At 43.7% G+C, this 23,315-nt stretch overlaps 1 protein-coding gene across 24 annotated transcripts in view; it reads right to left on the bottom strand.

Annotated features, from left to right (window-relative positions):
* KALRN (kalirin RhoGEF kinase) overlaps positions 1-23,315 on the bottom strand; it is a 621,535-nt gene that overhangs the window by 257,501 nt on the left and 340,719 nt on the right. For 17 of the 24 annotated variants that reach the window (XM_081025698.1, XM_081025722.1, XM_081025696.1 and 14 more), the window contains exons 12-14: positions 20,066-20,274; positions 16,554-16,728; positions 3,958-4,153 (exon numbers count right to left, since the gene is read on the bottom strand). In XM_081025698.1, coding sequence (XP_080881824.1) covers positions 3,958-4,153; positions 16,554-16,728; positions 20,066-20,274 — 580 coding nt within the window. The remainder of the gene's footprint in view (positions 1-3,957; positions 4,154-16,553; positions 16,729-20,065; positions 20,275-23,315) is intronic. The other 7 variants (XM_081025720.1, XM_081025721.1, XM_081025716.1 and 4 more) reach the window with 1 other exon arrangement.

Raw genomic sequence — 23,315 nt, 5'->3', positions numbered from 1 at the left:
GAGCCAGGCTGAGAACGGTTGGGTTATATCCAAGTTCTCTTCCTCTCCTCGTAGCCCTCACCAGATCCATATTCCTATTAACCCCAGCGTAGCTTCCATTCTGGAAGAACACAGGTCTTTTCCTTCCTTTTACAACACAAGTAAAATTATTTGTGGCTCATTCTTTTTGCCTACATCTGTTCCACCCACATGGATGTTTAGTTTTGATTAATTTGGCAAATATTATTATTCAGAACGTGCTCTGGGCAAGGCATAATCACTCTGCTAGATGCTGGGAATGTAAGGAGAATGCCTTAATGCTGCTGGAGAAGCTACAAGGAACACAAATAAGCCCAACAGAAGGCAGTAAGTGCTAGAATACTAATACAATATATAATCATTATCAAGATATATTACCCCCTTAGCACGCTCGTGTATTATCCCACTGCATCCTCACAATGACTCTCTACGGTTGGTATTCTTATCATCACCGTCTTCCAGAGGAAGGCATGGCTTAGAGAGATCGGGTCACGTGTACACCCAGGTAGGAAGAGGCTTGGTGGGATACCAGGCCAGTCTTCTCCTCCTACTGTACTCTTAACCTCTATGCTCAAGGAGAAAAGTGGTCCCCCCAAACTTAATTTATTTTAAATGTTTATTTATTTTCCAATGTTGTGGCGGGGTTCTTTCCAGGAATCTTAAGTTTTAAGTATCACTGCCCCAGACTCTAAAGATTTTTCACTTAAAAACGCTGCATAAAGAGAGACTCTGAAGCTTTCATTAAACCACAAAAGCAACATATCCATGGGATATGCAGCTCTTGCCTTATTCCTAAGGTCAAGCACACAGTCACAGGTCAGATTACACTGGCGAGAAGAACTGTGGCCTGACCAGTGGTGGTGGTGAGGCTGAATCATAGCATTGGGAACTGGAAGGGACTTGAGGAACCAATGCCCACCTGCCACACTAGGCAGAAAAAGAAACTAATTCTAACGAAAAAGAAAAGGGGCTTCAAAGTCAGACTGCACATCGGCAGAACTTAACTTTCCAGCAAACCCCTTCCAACTTGAGGTTCAAATGGACAACACTAAAGTGAGGAAAGAACAATCAGCAAGTGAAGACATTGTTCCTGTTTTGCCTTCGAGTCCTCGGGCTGATAACGATTTAAGCAAAGGCCTTTGCTTTGGCTAGAGTTATTGACATCCAGAGAGATTTAGCAGAATCTGGCTCAATGTTACAAACTTCATACTTGAAAATAAGTGTATAGAAATTCCCCACCTTCCTTTCCTCCTCTAAAAATCAAAGTATAAGCCCTTAATTAATTTAGCATGGAGCGCTAAATACCAATGAAATTCTTCATCTTGCTAATTGTCCTTTTTCTAAGACAACAGTTTATTTCACCTTTAGGACAAATATAGTTCACTAGGTGTACATTGTAAATGCCCAAGCCGTTTGTTGCCTCAATCCTGAGTCTCTGATGTCTTGCATTCTTCTGATGTCCTACCTGCGGGCAAGGTCCACCTGGGTCAACCCCCAACCTCCACCCCCAGATCAGGCAGATCTGGCCTGATTCTGCCCTTCCCTCCTCGAAGCCAGAGATGAGGTAGATGCCTCCTCTGTGAGACCAGACAATCAGTAACAGACAGAGTGAGCTTCCCTTGAAGCCTCATGGGCTATACCAGACTGAGCAGCGAGCTGAAGTAGCAGCAGGGCAACAGCTAGTCCCAGCAGAGGGGGCTGAAGAGGCCAATCAAGCCTCTTTTGACAAAGCTCATTTCTAGAACAGGGTCCTGTCGGGGTGGGCGGCCCATCTGCCTGGGATGTTTTCACCCATTCAGCCCTCACAATTAAGTTGGCTGCCAAGCACAGCCAACCCCAGTCACAGGCAGTCTTCAGGGACTGCCAGCTCCTGGCGGTCCTTCTGTTACCATGGACACCCGGCTCTTGAGACAGAGGTGGGCTTGCCCAAGGTTATGTCAGCATACTGGTCCTATGCGTCGCAGGTTTTCAGGCAGATGAGCTCCCGTCCTGCCAGACGCATCAGTACTGAGGGGTGAAGGGCGAACACGCCTGCAGGGCTTCTCTGCCCCAGCCTCTGCCCTAGGTACTGTGTCTACATTCTCTCATCGTCCCAGGCTTAGCTGGATGGGCGGCTATTGTGAGCATCATGAGGGCAAGTCATGGTGAAACCCTGAGTCCAGACAGGGTTCCCCATCACCGAGAAAGGATTACAGTTTCCCCACCTTCTCTATCAAGGCTGTGAAAAGATATAAAGCGTAGCTTAGAATTCTGCTTCTCAAACTTTACTGTGTACATGATTTGCTTGGAGGTTTTGTTAACATGCAGATTCAGATTCATGCGTCTGGGATTCTGCACTTCTAATTAGCACTCAGTGACGCTGAGGCTGTGGGCCCAGGCTCACACTTCGAGTGGCAAGGTCCTAGATAGGCAGTCCCACCTTAGTGGTGCCTCCAGTCACGGGGAAGCTGATGGTTGGGCCCGACCCCGAGAGATTCTGAGGTGGCACGTTCTAGGGAAGAGCCCTTAAACTTGCATTTCTAACAAGTCCTCGGAGAATGCTGACGCTGCCGACCTGGAAACCACTTTTGGGAGTCCCTGTCCTGGGGCATGCCATAGGTATCCGCGGCTGTGATTTAACCATCCTGATGAAAAGCAGTGGTTCTCAGCCCCGGCTGCACAGTGCGATCACCTGAGGAGCTTTCTGTTGATGCCCAAGTCCTACTCGGAGATTGCTAAATCAGAATACCTGGGGGCACTGTCATGTTTAAAACAGTCACCAGATAGACCAATGTGAATGGCCCTTCCTGGGGCTCTGCAGGGTACGGTCTGCACACCAGACCGTGTGCAGACTGGGTCTCAGAGGCAGCTGCTACCTATTCACAACACAAATGAAAATTCAAGAAAAGATTATGTTGGCCAACGTAAACAGAATTTGCCAGGTGTCTCTCCTCTGGTTGGAAGTGAAGTTCCTTTGAATGCTGGCATGTACTCTTTTAGGTCGTTAAAAGAAACGTGGTACCCTGAAGTTAAGTTTGATTGCTAAGGTGCACCTGACAGTCTCATGATTCTAAATATTCTTCATGATCAACAGAGACACGGACCAATGGTGTTTTAAAGAGTGGATGGCCTGAGCCCCTGTCTGCCTCCTCCTGGAGGGCGAGGAACCGGAGCCAGTGTGGATGTGGTGAGTTCGGGCGCACAGATCTGGGTTCTACCACTCCACTGGTATGTGCCCAGACAAGTGACTTCTTTGTCCTGGAGTAGTGGGACCAGGGGACCACGATGGCTCCTTCCAGTTCTGACATCAAAGGCCAATTTGGAGAGTGGCAGGTGTAACAGTCAGGGCTCACACATTTGTGGGATAAATAGTAAATAAATTCCGAGCAGGAGAAGAAGTCAAACCTGGGGAATCAGCCATGTTTTCTTGAGAAGTTATACAACTCTATGACCTTGCCATAAATTTTTATCAACACTTCCTATGCTCCTGCACAGACCAGTGATAGGAAAACAGGGCTCTGAGAGGCAGGAACAGGAAAAAGGGAGGCAGCCGTGGGGGTGGAGGACAGGGCAGGAGAATGTGTGAGGGGAGGAGGGAGTAGAATAGCAGAAATTTATACATGGGAATACAATTCACATGGACGGCTGACTGCTTTTGAAGTCAGCCTGGTTCGTTTTTTCCAGGCTACCATTTTTTTTTCTGTCTGTGCTAATTTTGATCATTGATATATCCTACTCTCTCTACAGCTCCAAGAGACCCTGGCCTTATTCCCACCTTCACCACAGCCTAACTGAGCAACCTCGGACAAGTTATTTCAGCTCTCATGCTTGAGTTTCTGTCCCTTGTATCTATAGGAATAAAATGAATGGGTATGGTGGAAGTGCTCGTTGGAATCATGCGGGTGTTCTAGCTTTCATCACCTCCCTGCCAGGAGAACAAGGATGAGACAGGTCACCTACCCGAGGCCTGCACCTCCATGATGTACTGGTGTAGGTCCTGGCCCTGCTGGATGACCTCGAAGGTCATGTTGTTCATGGCCAGCTTCCGCTCCGTGTGGCGCTGCAGCCGCTGCTCGGCCAGAGTCAGATCCTCCGTGTTGAAGTCATTCATCTGCCGGAGCAAGTCCTCATTCCAAGCGTCGAGCTCTGCCGTCACCTGTGAGAGAACAACTGTCAGCACAGGCCTGCTGAACCCGACACTTCCTTTACGACCGCTGCAATCATTCTCAGAGAGGAACTCGGAAGTACCGAACTGGATAATAATCCCACCCGATACATGTATCAGATGAAAACTTTGCTAGCGTGCTTCTCAGGTCCATTCTCTTATGTACCCCCACGACAGCCCTGTGAAGGCAGTGGCACAAGTACTGTCACCTTCTTTCCCAAGAAGAGAAAATGAAAGCCTCACCCAGATCAAATCGTCACAGGATGGCTCAGGCAGCCTAAGCACATATCCCAGAGCCCCAGCTTAGTGATTTTCACTATGCTGGACCTCATCCCAGCTGACACATGGCACAGGCTTCCCAGTTATCAAGTGTTGCTGCTCTAGGAGCATCAGGGGACAAAGGGAAGGAGAAGACCAGCTGGAGGCAGCTGGGAGGTGGCGCTCTTATCTCTTGTGCTGGGGCCATACAGACTGGGATGGGAGTGGCAAGCACTCTGGCATGAGGGGCTGCTGTCTGGGGCACAGGATTACATGTTTTGTCTAACAGCAAGACCTTTCTTCATTGAAAGTATAGTTGCTGTCTTTGATGCAGAGATGGGGCGGAAAATACCATCTTCACTGTCTGCGTCCCCACCTCATTCAGGTCAACTACGGGATCCACTGAGCCCAGCAGGAAACCTAGTATCCACTCATTGTGGGGAAACCCTTGGGGAACAGGTTAGCCGGCAAAACAGGTTTTTAATGTACCCATCTTTGAAAAATACTTCATTCTCTAACTAGAGAAAGGAGTTAAATTGAGAAGAGAACTGATTTATAATTTATAAGAGATCATTTGTAGGATGACGAGACCTATATAGCCGAGGGCTATGACTATGTTTTTCCTCCCTGTATTTAAAAAAATTAAAGCAATTTATATACAATAAGACACACATATTTTAAGCATTTGTTCTATGAGTTTTGACAATTTTATCCACCCATGTAGTCATCACCCAAAATAAATATGAACCTTTCCATCACTTTAGGGAGTCCGCTGGTTGCCCCCTCCCAGGGGTTCCTGCTCCCACCCCGACTCAGGTATCACTTTCTGATTTCTGTCATGACAGATGGAGTTTAGCCTACTCTTGGATTTCATACACATGAAATCATACAGTACGTACTCTTTTATGTCTGGCTTCCTGTGTCCCACGTTCTGTATTTAAGATTTGTCCATGTTGTGTGTCTGTTCCTCCCTCCTGCTGCGTGGTATTCCATTCAGTGGATATACCACCATGTGTTTATCTACTCTCCGGCTGATGAACTTTTGGGTTGTTTCCACTGTTTGGCTAATATGAACCAGGCTTGTGTGAAAGTTCTTATACCCATCTGTCTGTGGATACAGGTTTCCATTTCTCTTGAAATGGAAGCAAGTAGAAAGTCATAAGGTAAGTGTATGTTGGACATTCCCAGTAGGAATTTTACATTCCTAATAGGCATGTGTGGAAGTTCCCATTGCTCTATATCCTCACCATCACTTGGTATTATCAGTCTATTTAAATTTAATCATCCTACTGGGTGTGCAGGGATATCTCATTATGTTTTAGGATGACTAATGATAGCGAGCACCTTTTCATGTGCTTATTGGCCATTTGTCTCTACTTTTGTAAAGTGTTTTTTAAGTCTTTTGCCTATTTTCCAAAAACTAGGCTACTTATCTTTTGATTATAAATTTGTGAGAGTTCTTAATATAAGCTGGATAGAAGTCATTTATCAGATAATGTATTGAAAGTAACTCAAGGAAATAGTCTATTTCCTTGCCTACAAACTAAGAGAAGCTAACACAAAATGAACACAACAAGCATCAAAGGAAGAGCCTGCCTTCTTTTCAATTTTGGTTTTTGTGTTGTTTCCTTGAAACCGAGTCTATGAAGGGTCTGTCTGCTGCAGGAAGAACCCAGAAGGGCCGCAAGGCCAGGAATCTGTGGAGTGGAAAGTGTCGAGGGACCTGGTGAAGAAGAGTTGAGTAAACTTGAGGTGCTTAAGGTAGGAGACAGAGGCTCAGAGGTCTGGTATCTTGTGAATTTGAATCTAAACCAAATATGTCCAGAATTCTATATCCAGTGTTTCTGTATTTTTTCCTTCTCCCTCCCCTCCCATCCTCCACCCTCACCACCTGACACCACTAAGCTGTAGGGTTCAACTCTGTCATGAAGCCTGAAGAATGAGAATTTCAAGGGACTACTCAGCAGAACAGCCTGACTCCTAAGCCTGCCCTCCCTGGGTCGAAGAGCTCTTTACTCTGTGTCAGGCTCTCTTCCCATTCCCCCTTACATGCTGCTATTCAGAGCCTTGTAATAGTCAGATTTGTGTATTTCGTTTCCCCACACCCCCAATTTATTTGTGTATTTCTACTGTTTACTGGAGTTTATTTTCTTTTCTATGGTCTTTCATTTAGTTCCTCCTCACTCCCTTCTTTCTGGGGTACAAGTGTGCCACACAGCAGGCGCTCTTTTTTTTTTTAAGAAAAACTTTGTTTTCAAACCTGAAGCCTACCCACTGCTAATGAACAAACCTAGCTTTCCGGCCTCATTTCATGCTCTTCTGTTATATGAACCAGTCAGCTGGTTTACTCACTGACCCTGAGAGCTAGCTCTGCCCTCTCCAGCCTCTTTCCCTGGTTCAATAGCCCCGAAATGCCCATGTCCCTCCTCCCAGTCTGTTCAAGTCCCCCCTCCCCACCCCTTTCAACGTAATCCCAATGGTATGGAAGCAACCCTCAGACCCAGATTTTTATCTTTGGCTTTTATACATGGGGCATGGGTTAGTTTGCGAATACAGAGACAAGACTGTGAAAAGAAAAATCTGCACTGGGAATTAATTCGGTGATTTAACTCCATTTGGGAAAGAAACCTGGAAAAATTTGTTCAGGGCAGAAACTAGGGCTTGAACCAAATAAAAGATAGAACACAAGGTGCCCATAGGGCATTCAGCTTTCAATCAGCCTATTTGCTTTCTCCTTCCACTCAATTAGCTCCATCTCAGCTCCTGGCCCACTCACTCTTGGCTCCAGTGGCCTCTATCTCCCTCACATTCCTGAATTAATTGGAGTGTTAGGGTATGATGACCTCTTTGAGAGATACAGTGGCAACATCTCTATTCTAACAAATGTCTACTCTAGAGCCACAGACCGAAGGGAAATCAAAAAAGGAGCTAAACAGAAACTTATATAGGATAAGAGGTGGTGGGAAATGGGAAGGCTCATTTCAAAGCAAGACTTTCAAAGCAAGTCATTTCAAAGCAAGACCCCAAGACTTTCTTGTCAGATGATTCACTGAATCCAGCATTCTGCTTCCAAAAATTGACCCTAAGGACTTGGTTTAGCAGCCACCTTGGTCTCTGTTCTCAGGGAGCCCTCTCCATTGGCTCCTCCCATTTCCCAAGTCTCTCTCAGTATTTATATGTAGAGAACATGTTACCCCACCCCTCGTAATGATTTTTGTTCTATACCTGCCCCTTCTCTTCCCACTTCCTGTGGTCTATTTCCATTAACTTAGCCCTTTGTTATTACCTGCAAAGTTGGAAATCTCACTGTGTAGTCCTTTTCTTCAGATAATTTTTAGATGATGGTCATCGTGATAAACATAATGATCATGGTTGAAGAAAGTATTTTACGTTGTATTGTGCATTTATTATGGAATAGATAGTGTGTCAAGCATTTGACTAACCTTCTTTTATTTAATCCTCAATGCTGCTCTAGGAGGAAACTAAGGCACAGAGAAGTCAGATCATTCCTCTCCCCCCTCCCGCCCCCCCCCCCCCCCGTCACAGAGCTGGCAGTGGTAGAGCTAAGTATTCAACTACAAAGTCCAGTGCCCTTAACCATGGCGTTGTATCAATAATGTTGGTCTAAGAACTCATTCTGGGGGTATTTTTATCTTTCCTGCTTCAGAGAAGTGGCCATTTAACCTCTGCCATTTTCTTCTTAAAGAAAAAAACAATCCACGATAACTCCATTTTCTTCACTTCACATGAACTTTTTAAATGAATCATGCATTCCTTGAATAGGTGCATAAATTAATTGTGTGTTTGTGGCCATATATAAATTTGCCAGGAAAAATTTACCCTGGTAGGAAAACACAGCCTTGCCCAAATAGGATATTTTTGTCTAAGAGTGTGGTAATTTTTTTTAATTGACTGTCAGATTACTCAGTAGAAAGGTAGTCTTAATCTATCGAGAATTCTTTGGTCCCCTAGGGGCCTTTGTCATGAACAGGAGACACATCTGCAACATGGTATTAGGGTGTGAACAGGTGAGGGCTTCAGCAGAGAGAAGTGTAACCTGCAAAGGACGGTGAGAGCCATGCCTTTGCTTCCCCAGCAGCTGCATGAACACTCAGGGACTGCCTAGTATGACCTGGAGTCACATTCAGAGAGAAACAATGGAAAAGAATGAGATGCTTAAAATATGGAAATATATGAATATAGGAAAGTATATTGTGAATAATAATGGTAACAATGTTGATTACAAGGCACTAAGTATTTTTTAATTAAGTGCCAGGTGCTTTGCTAAAAATGTCCTATGTTTTCACTCATTAAATCCTTAATAACTCTATGGGCTAGGAATTACTTTTCTCATCCCCATTTCTCAGATGAGGAAATTGAACAAGAAGCTTGCCTAAGGTCGCATAAATAGTAAAGTTGGTGAAACAGGTTTCAAACCCATGCAGACTAACTCAAAATACTATGTACTCAATGATTGTGCTATTTGCTTCTCAGCAAATGGGGTGTGTGTGTGTAATATACATGTATGTGTATATATATCACATATGTTACATACATTTAGGTCCAATCCCATTCCAACTAAGAGTGGAAGGATGGGTCCAAGGCATTTTATTGTGGTGAGATGCATGGACTATCAACTGCCAAATGAACATCTTCCTGTTTTATGGTGTCATTTTTACTAAGATGAAAAAAGTGAAAGCTAAATATTCGCCACTGACCTACAAGTAGTGGATAATAGGGAAAGACATATTGCAGCTAAAGAGCCAGTTTCATTGCCGGGGGAAAAACTATTTTATCTGCAATGGGTTTGCATATTGATATAGGTGACTATTGTAAAACTAAAACTAAATTACCATAGTCATTTATTCTTCTTGTCTAAGAATGTAAAGTTTTTTCTGTTAACTTACAAAATGATGGAAGTAGTGAATTCCAATACAGATTACTTTAAAGGTATATCAGAGCAATTCATTCTATATTTTAGAAATATATGTAACCTATCTAAAGAGTTAAAATATTTATTTATGTAGCTATATAAAGACCTATGAGGATATCACAACAATTTTCTAGAAAAGCAAAAGGACTTGGTATTAAAGAAATACTCAGTTGTTTTTAATTTTTGGCCAAATATATAAAAACATATTGCAACATGCTGTACTTGATGAGTTCAGTTACCTAATTTCTATTCCAATTGGATAATTTGGATAATGGAACAATTTTTATGACCAAGTTCACGTTCTTTTCTTTGTCATCATGATGATTAAAGCTGAGACCTTTGATGTAGTCATGCTTGATTTTGAGTGGTTATTTTGACAATATCTTTGCCTCTGAATCAGTTTGAGACATATGGGAATCTGTTGTTTTCCAAAGATCTCCTGTGTTGAAGAGCTCCTACAACATCTATTGTTCACTCATTCTAGTACTTATCAATGCTTCAGTGTCAGAATGTGTTTTTTCCAGGTAAGCTAACTACCTAGCACTGGAGTTTACATCTGCTTCCTTCTGCTGAATTCCCTGCAACCCTTCCAGAAAACAAGAAGCATACAGCATTTGAAGCTTGATCACGTAACCCGATTTCAGGTCCACAGCTCCAGACCCACCCCATTACCAAGAAATATGAAGGTTTCCATCAGGGATGTCTAATAATTTGCTGGATACAGATGACTTGCCAGAATAGTAAAGCTGTGTGAATAATCACTTCGTTCCATAAATGGAAGATGGAAGGGGAAACCTCTTAATGATCTTGAAATCAATTTGACAAAAGTCTAGAAGAGTATATCACGTAAATAGTTCGTGCAAACTTTGGTTTATTTTATTGAATTTGTTCCGTATTTCCTTCTCAAAGGATTTGGGGTCCATTTAGAAAACGCTACAGTGATCCCTAGGAGACGTCCACAAAGAAAGACCTCCAATAGATCTCATTTTCTTTCTTGATCGTCACTGTGTTGGTGCGTTTGAGGATGTATTGCAAACACGGAGAACAGCAAGGTTCTGCAGAGCCTCACACTGTACCTATGGACGAAAAGGTTCTGACGTTGATTGGATGATGCAGCCCTTAAATCATCCACAGTCAACAGGACTGTGCAGCCTGAGAGCTCCGTGTCACACGGGGGGAAAACGTACAGTGAAGCACTGCAAGCCCTGCCTGACCTGGCCAATGTTTCAAACAGCCACATTGTTGATAGTGTCATGCAGGGCGGCAGGCGGGGTCTCTGCTCCCGCTCCCCACATAAGAACGCAGGACATGGTGAGGCCAAACAGGAACACCCACGGAGCCATGGATAGGGGAGTCTATATCCATATATCTATATCCATATATCTATATTCTCGCTGGCGGCTGGCGCCTCACGACCTGCACCTGCTGTCTGCTTCTCTGTCTGCCACCCAACCGACTCGACTCACCGACCAGCGCAGCCACGGCAGTTATGTCAGTGGCCAATGGCTCACTGGTTACAGCTGACGGCCAACTAGCCACAGCTGACGGCCATCTACTACCCGAGCCAGCACCTTTCCACGTGAGGCCGAGAGCCTGGAAACTGCTCTGTGGGGCTCTGTCCCCACAATAGCAATACTAAATTAAACTTATTTTGATAAGCTAAATAACTGGGCCAACATTCAAAAAAGTAAAATTTGAGACGTAAAATACATAATACATAAATGGTTTTCATTGACCTTAAAAGTCAGCGTATTAGAAGCAATTGCCTTGAAAAAATAATGAAGGGCTTCCAAGGGAGTACAAGCCTAAACAAGACAGGTGATGAGGTCTCTGAAAAGGCTGCTGGCTGCCTTGGGAAGTGCAGTGTCCCACATGCCACGTGCAGAGGTGTCCCTCGTAAGCCAGGCATGGCTAACTCAAGTCCTGTCAGCAACAGGCGACCAGGAGAGTCAGGTGTGTAGAAACCATGCCACATCCAAAAGGAGGCAAATACATTGGAAATATGTACCACAGAGAAAGGTTGATCACATTTTTAGAGTTGGAAGGGACTGCAGAAATGACTTACACAATCTCAGTGTTTTTCAGATAAAGAGAAAGAGGCCTGGGATGACCATTTTCAAACACTTTTCAGGCTGCCAAATAAAAGAGGGAACAGATTTGTCCTGTTTTTCCAGAGCAGAAATAGCACCAAAGTGGAGAAGGGTGGAGATTTTGGTTTAACACAATAATGAAATCCTGAGCTCCCTCTTCACCACTCTCCTCTCTTCACTCAACCTCCACCCCAGCTTCTGGGCTCTGGAGAGATTCTGGTAGATGCTGGGTGGTATCCTCTCGGGATGCCAAATCCTGCCCACCACCAACTCTTACCTGTCCTCTAACTGTACTCTCATCGAGAAACTTTCCCTGGGCAGCCTGATACAGCTAAGCATTCCTGCCTCAGCATTTCATCAAACTGTGAGCCTCTCTCTTTCACAGAATTATCACATTGTATGATGGTTCTGTTTCTGTGCTTCTCCCCAGCTAGGTCCCCAATGCCAGGGACTGTTTGTATCCACAATGCCAAACATAGTTTTTGGTACATAGTAGGTGCTCACTAAATGGGTATGGAATTGAATTTCTATCAGGTAAAAGTTGACTGAGCAATCTCAAGTATAAAATGTTAAGGCCTCTGCATCCAACCAATTAAAGAGCTGAGACCATCAGTAAATTACAATCAGCTTTCTCTCCTCTAGGTGGGATTTTCTTCTGCGAAGGCCATTTTTACCACAGCCTCAGCCTGGCCCCCCCTTGTCCTAATGTGGACCCTGTAGATTGATAGTTGGCTATTCCATTCCTTACTCAGGTTAATTACACAGATTAATTTTCAGGTGCATTGAGCAAACTGTGTAATTATAGTGAGAGATTTAAAAGAAAGACCATAACTGTGATCCATTTTTCAGAAAGTCCTTTGTTTAGAGTATCTTTCTTGGTATCATTTCTAGTACTCTCCAATGGGAGTATGCCACCCTGAGGGTGCTCAAGATTATCCATTGATAACAGAGAAAAATTCTCTGCCTATACATATGCATATATATTTGATCAAACCAATATCAAAGATAGGAAGTTTCCTAAACTTTCCCTGGTAGACTGACGCGGAAGTCTCCGTCTAACCACCTGCCAGATGGTGTGGCAGGACAGGGCCAGGGAAGGTGGCAGCCCCACAATTCAGAGGGCCTGACTGGCTCATTTGTTCCATTGCTTTCAGCATATTTCAAATTATTGCTCTTTTCATGTGTCCACTTAAATGGATTGATCTATTATCTAGCTGTAAGTAAACTAACCTTCACAAAAAGACACATGGCTTAACAAGGTTCCTCAAAGAAACTGCAGCTTGAAGATAATACTAATTACAAAAGCACAAGAGAACTTTGAATTCTGTCAGCCACATTGTAGGGTAAAGACACAATGCCAACCTAATCAGACCTGTCAAGAAACCAGGCCAACAAAATAACTGGAAATTATCCGGGAGATTATTTGAAGTGTGGAACCACAACTTCTAATGAAAAAGCGAAACTTCATCCTAAGGGCATATTGTGTTTTGAGATTATTAGTCAGTGATACTAGAACATATATAATTTATAAACTAATATATATGCACATATAGGGGGTTCCAAGTTCAAAATTATTTTATTGAGAGGGTGCCTAATCAAAAGAGTCTGGAGACCATGTGCCTGTTCTTGCTTCTGAAAATATTTTTTCTTTCTTTCTGATCATTCTGATGAATTGTAGAAAACAATTTTGTTTTGCATTTGGTGAACTGTCTCTTTTATCATAACCATTTCACATAAAGTATCTTTCATAGAGGTTGGCTGACCCTACAGGAAAACACTTCATAGAATATCTATAGGTCACTTTGTCTAGTCTCCATGGCGTCTAAGAAGGTATGCCAGGAATGCAGCCGCAGTCCTGGTTTTTGAACATTTGCCTAATCCTTTTAGGATAAATTTCACTTAGTGGGGGTGCCGGGTCATCTCATCCCAGGTTACACTGTGGGAGCCACATACACCCATCTTACTGAGTAGGAGACTGGTGCAGCAACTCCTGTATTATCTTAATTCTTAAATTAATTAGCCCAATTTAGCCATCAGTGATATGGTTAAGAAGTCATGCTTAGATTCTACAGATGTCATGGGAGCAGTTCTGCCCAGGTTTTCAGTAATCCCCAGGAATTCTGAATATGTTCATCAGATTCCTTCCTTTAGGGAAGGAAACCAAAGCTGTAGGTCCTGCAATGACAGCCCCTGCCCTGCCTAATGTCAGCTCTGACACATCTCTCATTACACAAACCACCCTCAGTTTCACACTCTGAATCTTTTCTACATGTTTGCTCTTCATCCCCACAGTAAAACACTAGCTGGTATTTGAAAAAAATCTCATCACCCTCAAAAATAACTTGTGACAATTTGGCTTGAAGCAAAATTGAACTTTTCCATAGGTTTGGCAGGATTTTCATTTCTTTCGAAGATGAAATGCAGCATTTCCCCAAGCTCTGGGCCACACCCAAAACAGGGAACAAGACCCTTTTTAAAGCCTGGACGTTGCTGCCTAAACCAGACGGCACAGAACCAAATTAGTATCTTTATCTTCCTCATTTCATTAGACCCTCATACTATTTCCTCACGTTTTCTCTACTGCATACATACCAAGCAGCCTAAGTTGTTGTCCAGGATTCAGGGTGGGAGGGGGAATTTTTGTACAATACAAAGGTTGAAGAATGCAAATCCTACAATTCAAATATCAAGATCCCCTGTTGCAACATTTAAATAGGATTCATTTGATGTACAGTTAGCTTTTTTTTAAAAGGATTTTTTTTTTTGCATATACTTTGGATTGTTTTTCAGGAATGAAAATGGATTTTCCTAGAATCACTGCAGGCGAACACACCCTAGCGATACCCCCAGCTGACATCAGGGGTACAGTTCATGGCGAAGGGAAGCTAACCAACCCACTCTGGAAATGAACCAGGAACCCTGACCTCAAAACCACAGCCATCTAATGAAATAACCATTAAACCACCAAATTCTCAGATTGCTTCCTTCCCCCTAAGCAGATTTTGATGTGGACCTTGAACGACAGGAGAGTAAATTAAAAAATACAACAGCAAAATCACCACAACTGCTGACATAATTTCCCCCGATGCATTCAAACTCTGCGGGCGAAATGGAGCTGAGGAAGGGCTGAGGGAGCGCCAGGGGCCTACATCATTGCCATAGAATATAACCTCTATTTATTTTTGTGAGTCTCACTCCCAATTACCAAAGAATAATAACTCACACCCCTTCTTTCCTTTGTTGCCTTTGTTGCTCCACCTTTATGAAGTTCACCACATTCACTCTTTGCTGCCATGCCAATATCTCGACTTTTCCACTGGAATTTTAACTATTCTTTCAATATATGTTTAATGCTATTTGACACCTGGAATCCTTGTGAGTGTAGATTCAAAATACTCATAAATTATAAATAAATGCAACCAAAGTTATAGAATAAGTTGGAAGGATAATCAAGATCTAGATTTAAGGACTTAAATCTTTTCCTTTGTCCCACAGACTGTCCAGAAAGCACCTTTTAGGACATGAAATCTTTAAGCAAGAAACTGTCGTAGCTTCCAGGGAGGCAGGGGTAGAGGCGTGTTTATGAGAACAGAAAGACCATAAGAGAGTAAGGGACAGAAAGGACTGCTTTTCTTTTACATCTCTGATTCTAAATATGAATATGTTTGGTGTCAGGATTGAAAACAAGGGCAGCTGTTGCCAGGATAGTTTTCTGGTCCTGCGTGGGATTGGGATATTGGAGCTTTCAACATAAAAAAAAAAAAAGTCATTTTCCTTCTGAACCAGTTCCATGGAATTTTCCACAGATACTGTTGGGGAGATCAGTCCCAGAAGCCCCAACTCAGAGGAGATGGTTGGAATGCAAAACAAAGTTTAAAAATATGGTGGATGGAGAATTGGATTTCCCTCATACCAGGCCAGCTGGGTGCAAAGAGAAGTCAGTGCCTTTAACTTAACCCTTTGCCCTCCTTGAAAAGGCCAAAGGGCCTAGGTGTCAAACCCTGAGGGCCTGTTTCAAAGCAAAACACAATCAAAGGTGGATCTTATTTGGGGCAGACATTATTATATAATAATAGGCATCACAAAGGGGACATAAATAGATCAGAACACCCAATTCTGACCTTTTCAGAATGAACTGAGGAGTCTATGAGATGACCACCAAATGGCCTAAGCACAGACTTACTTTCTTAATAAGCAGAAAGCAAACTGAGGGTACAAGTCTTCCTTCCTGGGGCTCCTGACTTCCTGGCTGCTGTGTGATGTCACCTATTAGGTTGGTGCAAAAGTAACTGCCCTGTAAGTGTTAAGCCACGTTTAGGCCAGGAGCAGAAACCTTATCTTAAATCCATCTTGTCTTGATCCTGTCTTGCTTTATCTCCTAGGGATCTGTGATCAGAGGCCTGGGGCCAGGGTGTGAAGCTGGAGGACTTGGCCATGCCTTGAAACCCTTTGTCGAAGAAAACCCCCTGAAGCATTGAAGGGGGAATAGCCTTGTTTACCGCCCTCCTATAAAACTCCACACCCCTCTTTGCTCGGGAGGTTATGATCTTTTCCCTCTGCTCTAGCCTGACTTCCCGCAGCTCAAACACGCCAAATAAATTCGAATAGACCGATCTTGGTCTCCCACGACTCATTCCTCGGGCCGTGCCTAACAAAAAGATTAAAAATAATTGCAAAAACCACACTTACTTTTGCACCAACCTAATCATCCCTGATCTATAGTCCTCCGCTGAGGAGACCTCCTAATTTTAACACCTACTTGCTCACGAAGCTGTAGGATTCACGGACTCTATCCCAATCCCCAAACAGCCAATTCCATGGTCTCTCAGGACCCAAAGCACCAAGAGTCCAAAGCACACCAAGAAAACCCTTGTCAATGAAGTCATCCCCAGACAAACCGTGAAACAGGAGCTCTGCTTGGCAGTGGGGGAGAGAGGGATAGAGGATTATCACAAGCTGGAATGTGAATTTGTTGATTTCTAAAGATGAATCCTTGAGGCACAATCCGTTGTGATCCCCTCAGGCTACTGTGAAACTCCCTCCTTGGGGCGCCCCCTTGGCCACTACCCATGACCCCCACCTTCCCACCACCCTCCTCCGCCCCCTCTACCTCAATGGTGTACTGCTCAAAGATGCGCAGCTGCAGGAAGATGTCCAGCTTGATCTTCCGCTCGTGGAACAGCTCCTCCATCTGTACTTGGGCATCATCAAGCTGCTGCAGGACCGACTCGATGTGGCTGATGGAGCTACTATGGGGCGTCTTGTTGTTGGACACAGCCGAGTCCCTGTGGCAGAGCGGAAGAAAAGAGGGGAGGGGCCCTGCCATGTTAATGGTGATGGAAGAGCAGGGGCCCTCCTCGCCTGAGCAAGGTGGACGTCAATCGGTCGAGCCATTCAATCGACAGCTGTTTATCAAGCTCCTACTGGGAGCCTGGCACTATCCGCTTAGCAGTGAACCAAAGAGACACGTATCCTCTTTGGGGTGCACAACACAGTAGCTCCGAGACGAGCTGCTCTCCTAGTCCTCAGACAGAATTGTGAAAAGGATCAAATGAAATAATGCACGGGAAAGGGCTCTACAAAGCACACGATAGTAGAGAAATGGAATGGTTCATCCATATACGTAGTCTAATATGTATGGCTTCACTACACACACGCATAAGACTAGACACATTAAACACAATGCGTAAGCATAGACAAATGAAAGACATAATTCAACAAACGCCTCCTAGCTTTATTTCACAGGATTGATGTTAAAATAAAAGGAGGTCGTGGCTGCCAAAGTTATTCATCCCCTTTAGAATGCTATGCCAAAGTGACAGGCTAGTTATTACACGGGCTTCAAGCTATAGTTAGAGAAGCATGAGACCTGGCGGGTGCAAGTCTGGAGTCAGTCCCCACTCTGACACACATGGGCTAGTGGTCTTGGGAAGTCACCTCCCTGAGCCCCAGCGGCCTCCTAAGGCGGACTTCATAATCCCTGCCCTGCTCACTTCGTGGTTTGCTGTTAAGTAAGACAGTGTGTGTGAACGGGCTCTGCGACCAGGAACCAGGAACGTGTTGTAGGAATGACTATGAATTCGGAAAGGACACAAGTAAAGTATCAAGGACTTGATGGGGGCACAGCCCCGACTGGGGAGGGTAGACGATAGGACACAAGAGGTAACAACAAGGTTTCAGGGAGGATGAGTTCTGATTTGGGTGTTAGAAGAAAAGAATGAACCCGGACGAATAGATAGGAAGGGTGCACTTTCCGAGCAGGGAGAGTCTACACAAAAGTATAAGGGGAGGTGACATTTTGTAGAGGGGAACCAAGAGTAAATATATTGACCTGCTCAGAGAAGTGAGGTGGAGGTGAGATCTCCAAAGAGATCATTGTAATAGGAAAACTGGAGGGTAAGAAGTTTACATCTATAGGGCCTCGAATAAACAGGAGCCCTGAAACTTGAAATAAATGGGCACATTCAATATCTTGTGACATCTTGCTTTCTTATACAATTGAAGAAGTCAGAAGACAAGGGGAAAATCAGGAGTGTCTGAATCCTCTCACCAGCCAGCTTTCTGATAACCAGTCCTTTTAGCCGGTCTCAGAAGCAACGGTATCTGAGCTCACACTGTGTTTCTGAAGGGAACACAAAGCCAGTTTGTCAAAAATCTCTTCTTCCATCATTCAGAGAACTCCCAATTCTATATCCTGTTTGGTCATGAAAGCCCACCATGGCATGGACACCCCCAATCACGAAAGGCACATAAGAGATGTACTCAATACTGCGCCTTGGGCATTTGGTGAGGACTTTGCTGTTGGGAGGATATGATGGTTCTTCCTGACTGCTTCTCTCAGTCGCTCTCCATCACACAGCTTCCAGAAGGAAGAGAATACTTTCTGACCATTTGGCACAACCCCCGTGCCAGTGTCACACTCACTAGGAATCACAGAGATGACAGGAAACCACCTTAGGGACTTTGGTGATAAGTGCCAGACCTAGAGAAGCGGAGACCTAGAGAAGATATGCCCTGGTGTGTGGGAGACATCCTGCCAAGATCCACTAGGCACCATTTACTTCTTTCCTCTTTGACTGGTCTTGACATCAGGGACGAGAGTCCAGGCAGGAGTCAGGCTAGTGGAGGAATAACTGGTCACCAGTGGGTCTCGGTCACACGCCTATGGTCCTCTCTGAAATCCACGGAACTTAAACTCGTGGAACAGGTATCAGCCACAGCATTGCCTTCTCACTCACTGAGTAGCCTCCGCTCTCAGACGCTGTGCGAGGTTGGCCATTCTTAAGAGTAAGTGGCACCTCCATAGACGAGCCCCAGAGAGTGAAGCCAGCCAAGCTTGTGCAAAGCAATTGGAGAGAAAACACAAAGCCATCCCAAGATTCTAGAGCTGACAGAGCTCGGAGAGTAAGTCCCTTAATTATACAGACGAACCAGCTGACACCCAGAGAGGTTAAGTCACTGCCCACTATTTGGAATTTTCTTCAGAAACAAATTACCAGTGGAGATTCCTAGGTAAGCAGACAAAACTGTCGTGTGTTATACATTCATGAAGATGAATTAGGGGATGAAGGGAAAGAGGCTGTCTTATTAGTATGCAACACAAGGACTCAGAATATCTCATGTGCACATTTAGAATAGAAATAATTAGTTTCCAACAGAAACACATGCCAGGGCCATTGAAAGGTAAGTTCTCATTGTTTATTTAATTGGACAACTGGTATGGCGGGGAAAACCCTTTCAATTGAAACAATTCCTATCGGCCCCAGGGCTGGCCTGGGACTTGCTGATGAGATTATTTCTGTCCTGGGTTGGCAGAGGTCCCAGCTCTCAGTGATTTGGGGATAGAAAGCAGCCCCTGCGGGCCGCATCATTAGCACCATCAAATCCTATTTATGCAGCACCTGGGCACACAGCTGGTTGCCCAGGGCCCCATCTAGGACTCACAGACACTTTATCTGAGGAGCTGGTGCCCTTGACAGAAAACGGAAACTTGATATGCCAACAGAAAGGAGGCCCTGGGGTGGATGATTCTAAGTGAATGGCAGGATTTTCTTTCTTAGTTATGGTTCTTTAGGTCGATACAGAGGGATTTTTATTTGCTGGCAGCAAGGCATGGTGGAAAGGTCATGAGCGGGTGATAAAGAACAGAGTGGGACGTCACACCCTTTCTACATTCCCATGGGGCCAAAGCCAGCCGTTTGTGGTCCCATTTTGTGAACTGGGGCACTGGAGTTCAGAGTTCAGCCTGAGATCAGACGCCAAAGAACGCTATATCCCACAGAGGCCATTTCTCCACATGCCGGCGTTTGCTACACTTCTTCATAAGATGTGCTTTATTTTCTGTTGAATGTCGTTAATTTTTGTGATCATTATGTAACTTACTGATTGCTGAATCACACGGTGAATGATAACGAAAGCTTTGGAACATAATAGCTGTTCGGTGCACTATTTCCTTTTAAACTCAAGTTGCACACAGTGCGGACATTTTTATATGTGTCAGACGGAGACACTGAAGCTCACACAAGACCACAGAGCTGGTTGTGGCTGAGCCAAGACCGGGACATGACTTATCTGGCGTCTAGTCCGGGCCATTTCCCACTGGAAAGCACTGCCCATGCTGACCTGGCCTCGCTGGGCTCCCCCAGGGAGGGAGGCGCTGACCTGAGCTGCTGGATAAGGTCTTCCCCTTCCTTGATGACGTTGAGCGTGGCGTCCAGAGTGGCTGTCTGCTGCTGCTGGAACTGCTTTATCAGCTCCTGGACTGCATCCACGGAGTCGGCACACACGTCCTCCAGCATCTCCTTCTGCAGGTCTTCCATCCATGTCCACAACTGTGGGGAGAGAGCAGAGACTCCACTCAGGGCAGACGGGAGAGGCCAGGTCTGCGGCAAGGGCAAGGGCAAGGGCAAAAGAGTCCAACTGGGGTCACCCAATACTAAGCCAGTCAGTCAGTGCAGTGTCAGACTCTCCTCCTCAGCACACCTGTATGGGCAGGGAGTGTTTCTATATTTATAGGCCTCGCCCGTCTCTGCTAAGTTTACTCCATTAGTGGTGGCACCCCCTAAAGACATAGCCACCCTTGACCTGACTTTTCTGTAGTGCAGGGAAACTTGGGAAACTGGGAAGAACAGGAGACTGTGATAAACAAATATCTCATCTTTCAGAAAGGAGAAAAGGGAGGGCTCTAAACACTTCCTCCAGGAAGCTAGGGGTCGATTCCTAGAAATGCATCATCATTTTACAAATATGTATAAAAGAACGTGATGCCCCATAAGAACCAGATGAAGATTAATTAAGAAAATGCATTTTATGTTAAATCATTTTGTTCTTTGCAGGATCGCTAGATTGGTTAGTAAGTTGAATGCTAACGATGCAGCTTATCTTAATTTCAGTATAAGCATGAGACATTTCCCCCATGATGTTTGAGGTGATGAAATGTGGTCAGGATGATATTATTAGTCAGACAACTTTAAAATAGCTAAGTAGAGTGTTTTGAACTGAATAAGCACTGGAAATGATGAGGAGTTGTACTGAATTACTGAAAACTCATTTATTGATAGCTCTTCCTCCTACTGAAAAATAGGTCTTCAGTGGCCACATACTGAACACTTTCATAAATGATGGAGGGAAGGAAGAGTCTGATGTTTGCTGAGAAAGAAGGCATCTTCACCTGGCTGGCAGGAAAGAAAAGCTCAGGGCTCTGCCAGGAAAAAAGCCAATAGAGAGAAAACACTAATAGACAAAACTAATAGGCAGATGTGGATTTTGGTCCCTGCTCCTCCTATAACTTGTGGTGCCTTTGCTCACAATGCTTTTGTGTAAAACAGGTTGGGGAAAGCATAAAATAAAACTGTTAGCTACCTTCTGGTTCTAACATTTTGTAAGCTAAAAACATGGATAAATATCCACCTCGAGAATATTATTTCATCTAGTTAGTTCTTAGTATGGTAAATCAGGCTATGGCCTTTTAACGGTGAGAAAAGAAACAACAGAGACAAAAAATAGTTTTCAGATTTTGGAAAAGTTATCATTTGTTCTTCAGACAGGGGAGGTTATATATATAGATGTGTCAGAAGAGGTTGAGTAGACAAGATTAATGAATTCTGGAGGCACAGAATAAGGAGGTATAAAGAATTTCCTTCTTAGACAAGGGAGAACCTCTCTGAGCCTCAGTTTCTTAATCTACAAAATGGGAAGAATAAGAACTGCCCTGCTCATTTTAAAGATTATGAGGAGTTAATGATTTACTTATTATTAATGCTTTAAATAAATATATAGCATTATTAATAAGCCTATAGCATTGTGATGATAGCTATAACCAAATTATTATTATTCGGTGTCCCTGTCATTTAACAGCTTGCAATTTGGTTGTAATTAGTTCAGTTTATTTTCTTTACAAATAAGCTTTTTGTTATAAAAACACAAAACAAGTTTTCCAGACCATATAAGCTGGGATACATATTCCTACAAGTAGAAATGTACTTATTTCAAACCAGAATGAAACCAGGAAGTTGGTCCCTATAGCTTAATGTTACTTCACACTTTCTGGCTGCCATTTTGCACAATGAAAAAACCCATTTTCTAAAGTCCTTGGGTAAGAGGTAATGGATTCTCTGAAAAAGTATTGTATATAGAGGCAATATGCATAGTGATTAAAAGTTTCAAACCCCAGTTTTGGTGTGTATTAGCTACATAACCCTGGGTAAGTAACCTACTATCTCTGTACCTCAGTTTTCCTTACCCCCACAGAGTTGTAAAGATTATTAAGTTGATATATATGTGTATGTATGTCTGTGGGTATACACACAAGAACAAGTGACATATATCTATATCTATATCTCACTTGGAAACAGTGCCTGGCATATAATAAGTGATATGTAAGTGCTAGATATTATATTTAAGAAATATTTTTAATGCAAGCCCTCTCCAGTTCCCACTAGAAGGCAGAGAGAAAGTTTGAAATACGTTTTCATTTTGAAATTGGTAAAAGCTCCACATTGAATTTGGTCCTTCAATCTGCTAGGTTGAGCTGGGGCTTCTTTCTTCTGTTTTTGCTGCTGTGTCCTGGGATGTCTTAGGAAAGCCTAGAGACAAGAACGTTCAGATATTTCTAAAAAGAAAAAAGAAAAAGAAAGAAAGGGAGATGTGAAGATAGATGAAAACCGTGGACATGGAGCAGGTTATTTAAGAGAAAAAAAGAAACTTGAAGTCTCAATGGAGAACAGGCATTGAGACAGAAGACTGTTAGGAGAAGGCTGCCACTGTCACAGGAATGAGAGAGATAAGAGAGAGGCTTATAGGTATCTTGAGGAGTTTATTTTATTTAAGACAGTTTTGTTCTCAGTACCACCCTTAAGCTATATTAATGGCTTCATCGCTTGGAGTTCCTCTTCTCCCCCCCTTAATAATCACTTGAACACCTCTGGTGTATGTCTAGAAAAGAAAGTATCATTCCTTTCTGAGGAAATCACCATGACTCATGACACTTCCTCCTCCTCATGGACATGCAACTAAATTGTAGGGACAAAAATAAAAATTGCCCCCCCCCAAAAAAAAAGAGGGTGTCAGTGTCACAAAGAAAAAGACGAGGGAAAGACTAGGGACATCTGAGGTCAATATCATGAGAAAATGTGTCCTCCCCCCAAATATTCTTTGATTAATGAAGTGACACTGGTTTTTCAGATCTCTGTTTATATATTCTACTACATTATAAAGAAACTCTTGTCTAAGGCAGAGTTAAAAACCTACTCTGAAGAAAATCAGTTACCGTGTTTCCCTGAAAATAAGACCTAGCCGGACCATCATAAGACCAGGTATAACATAACATAACATAACATAACATAACATAACATAACATAACATAACATATATA

The sequence above is a fragment of the Rhinolophus hipposideros genome (assembly GCF_964194185.1).
Source record: "Rhinolophus hipposideros genome assembly, chromosome: 2".
Lineage (NCBI taxonomy): Eukaryota > Metazoa > Chordata > Mammalia > Chiroptera > Rhinolophidae > Rhinolophus > Rhinolophus hipposideros.
The sequence above is the reverse complement of the archived record's forward strand: the minus strand, read 5'-3'. Positions and strand labels throughout refer to the sequence as shown.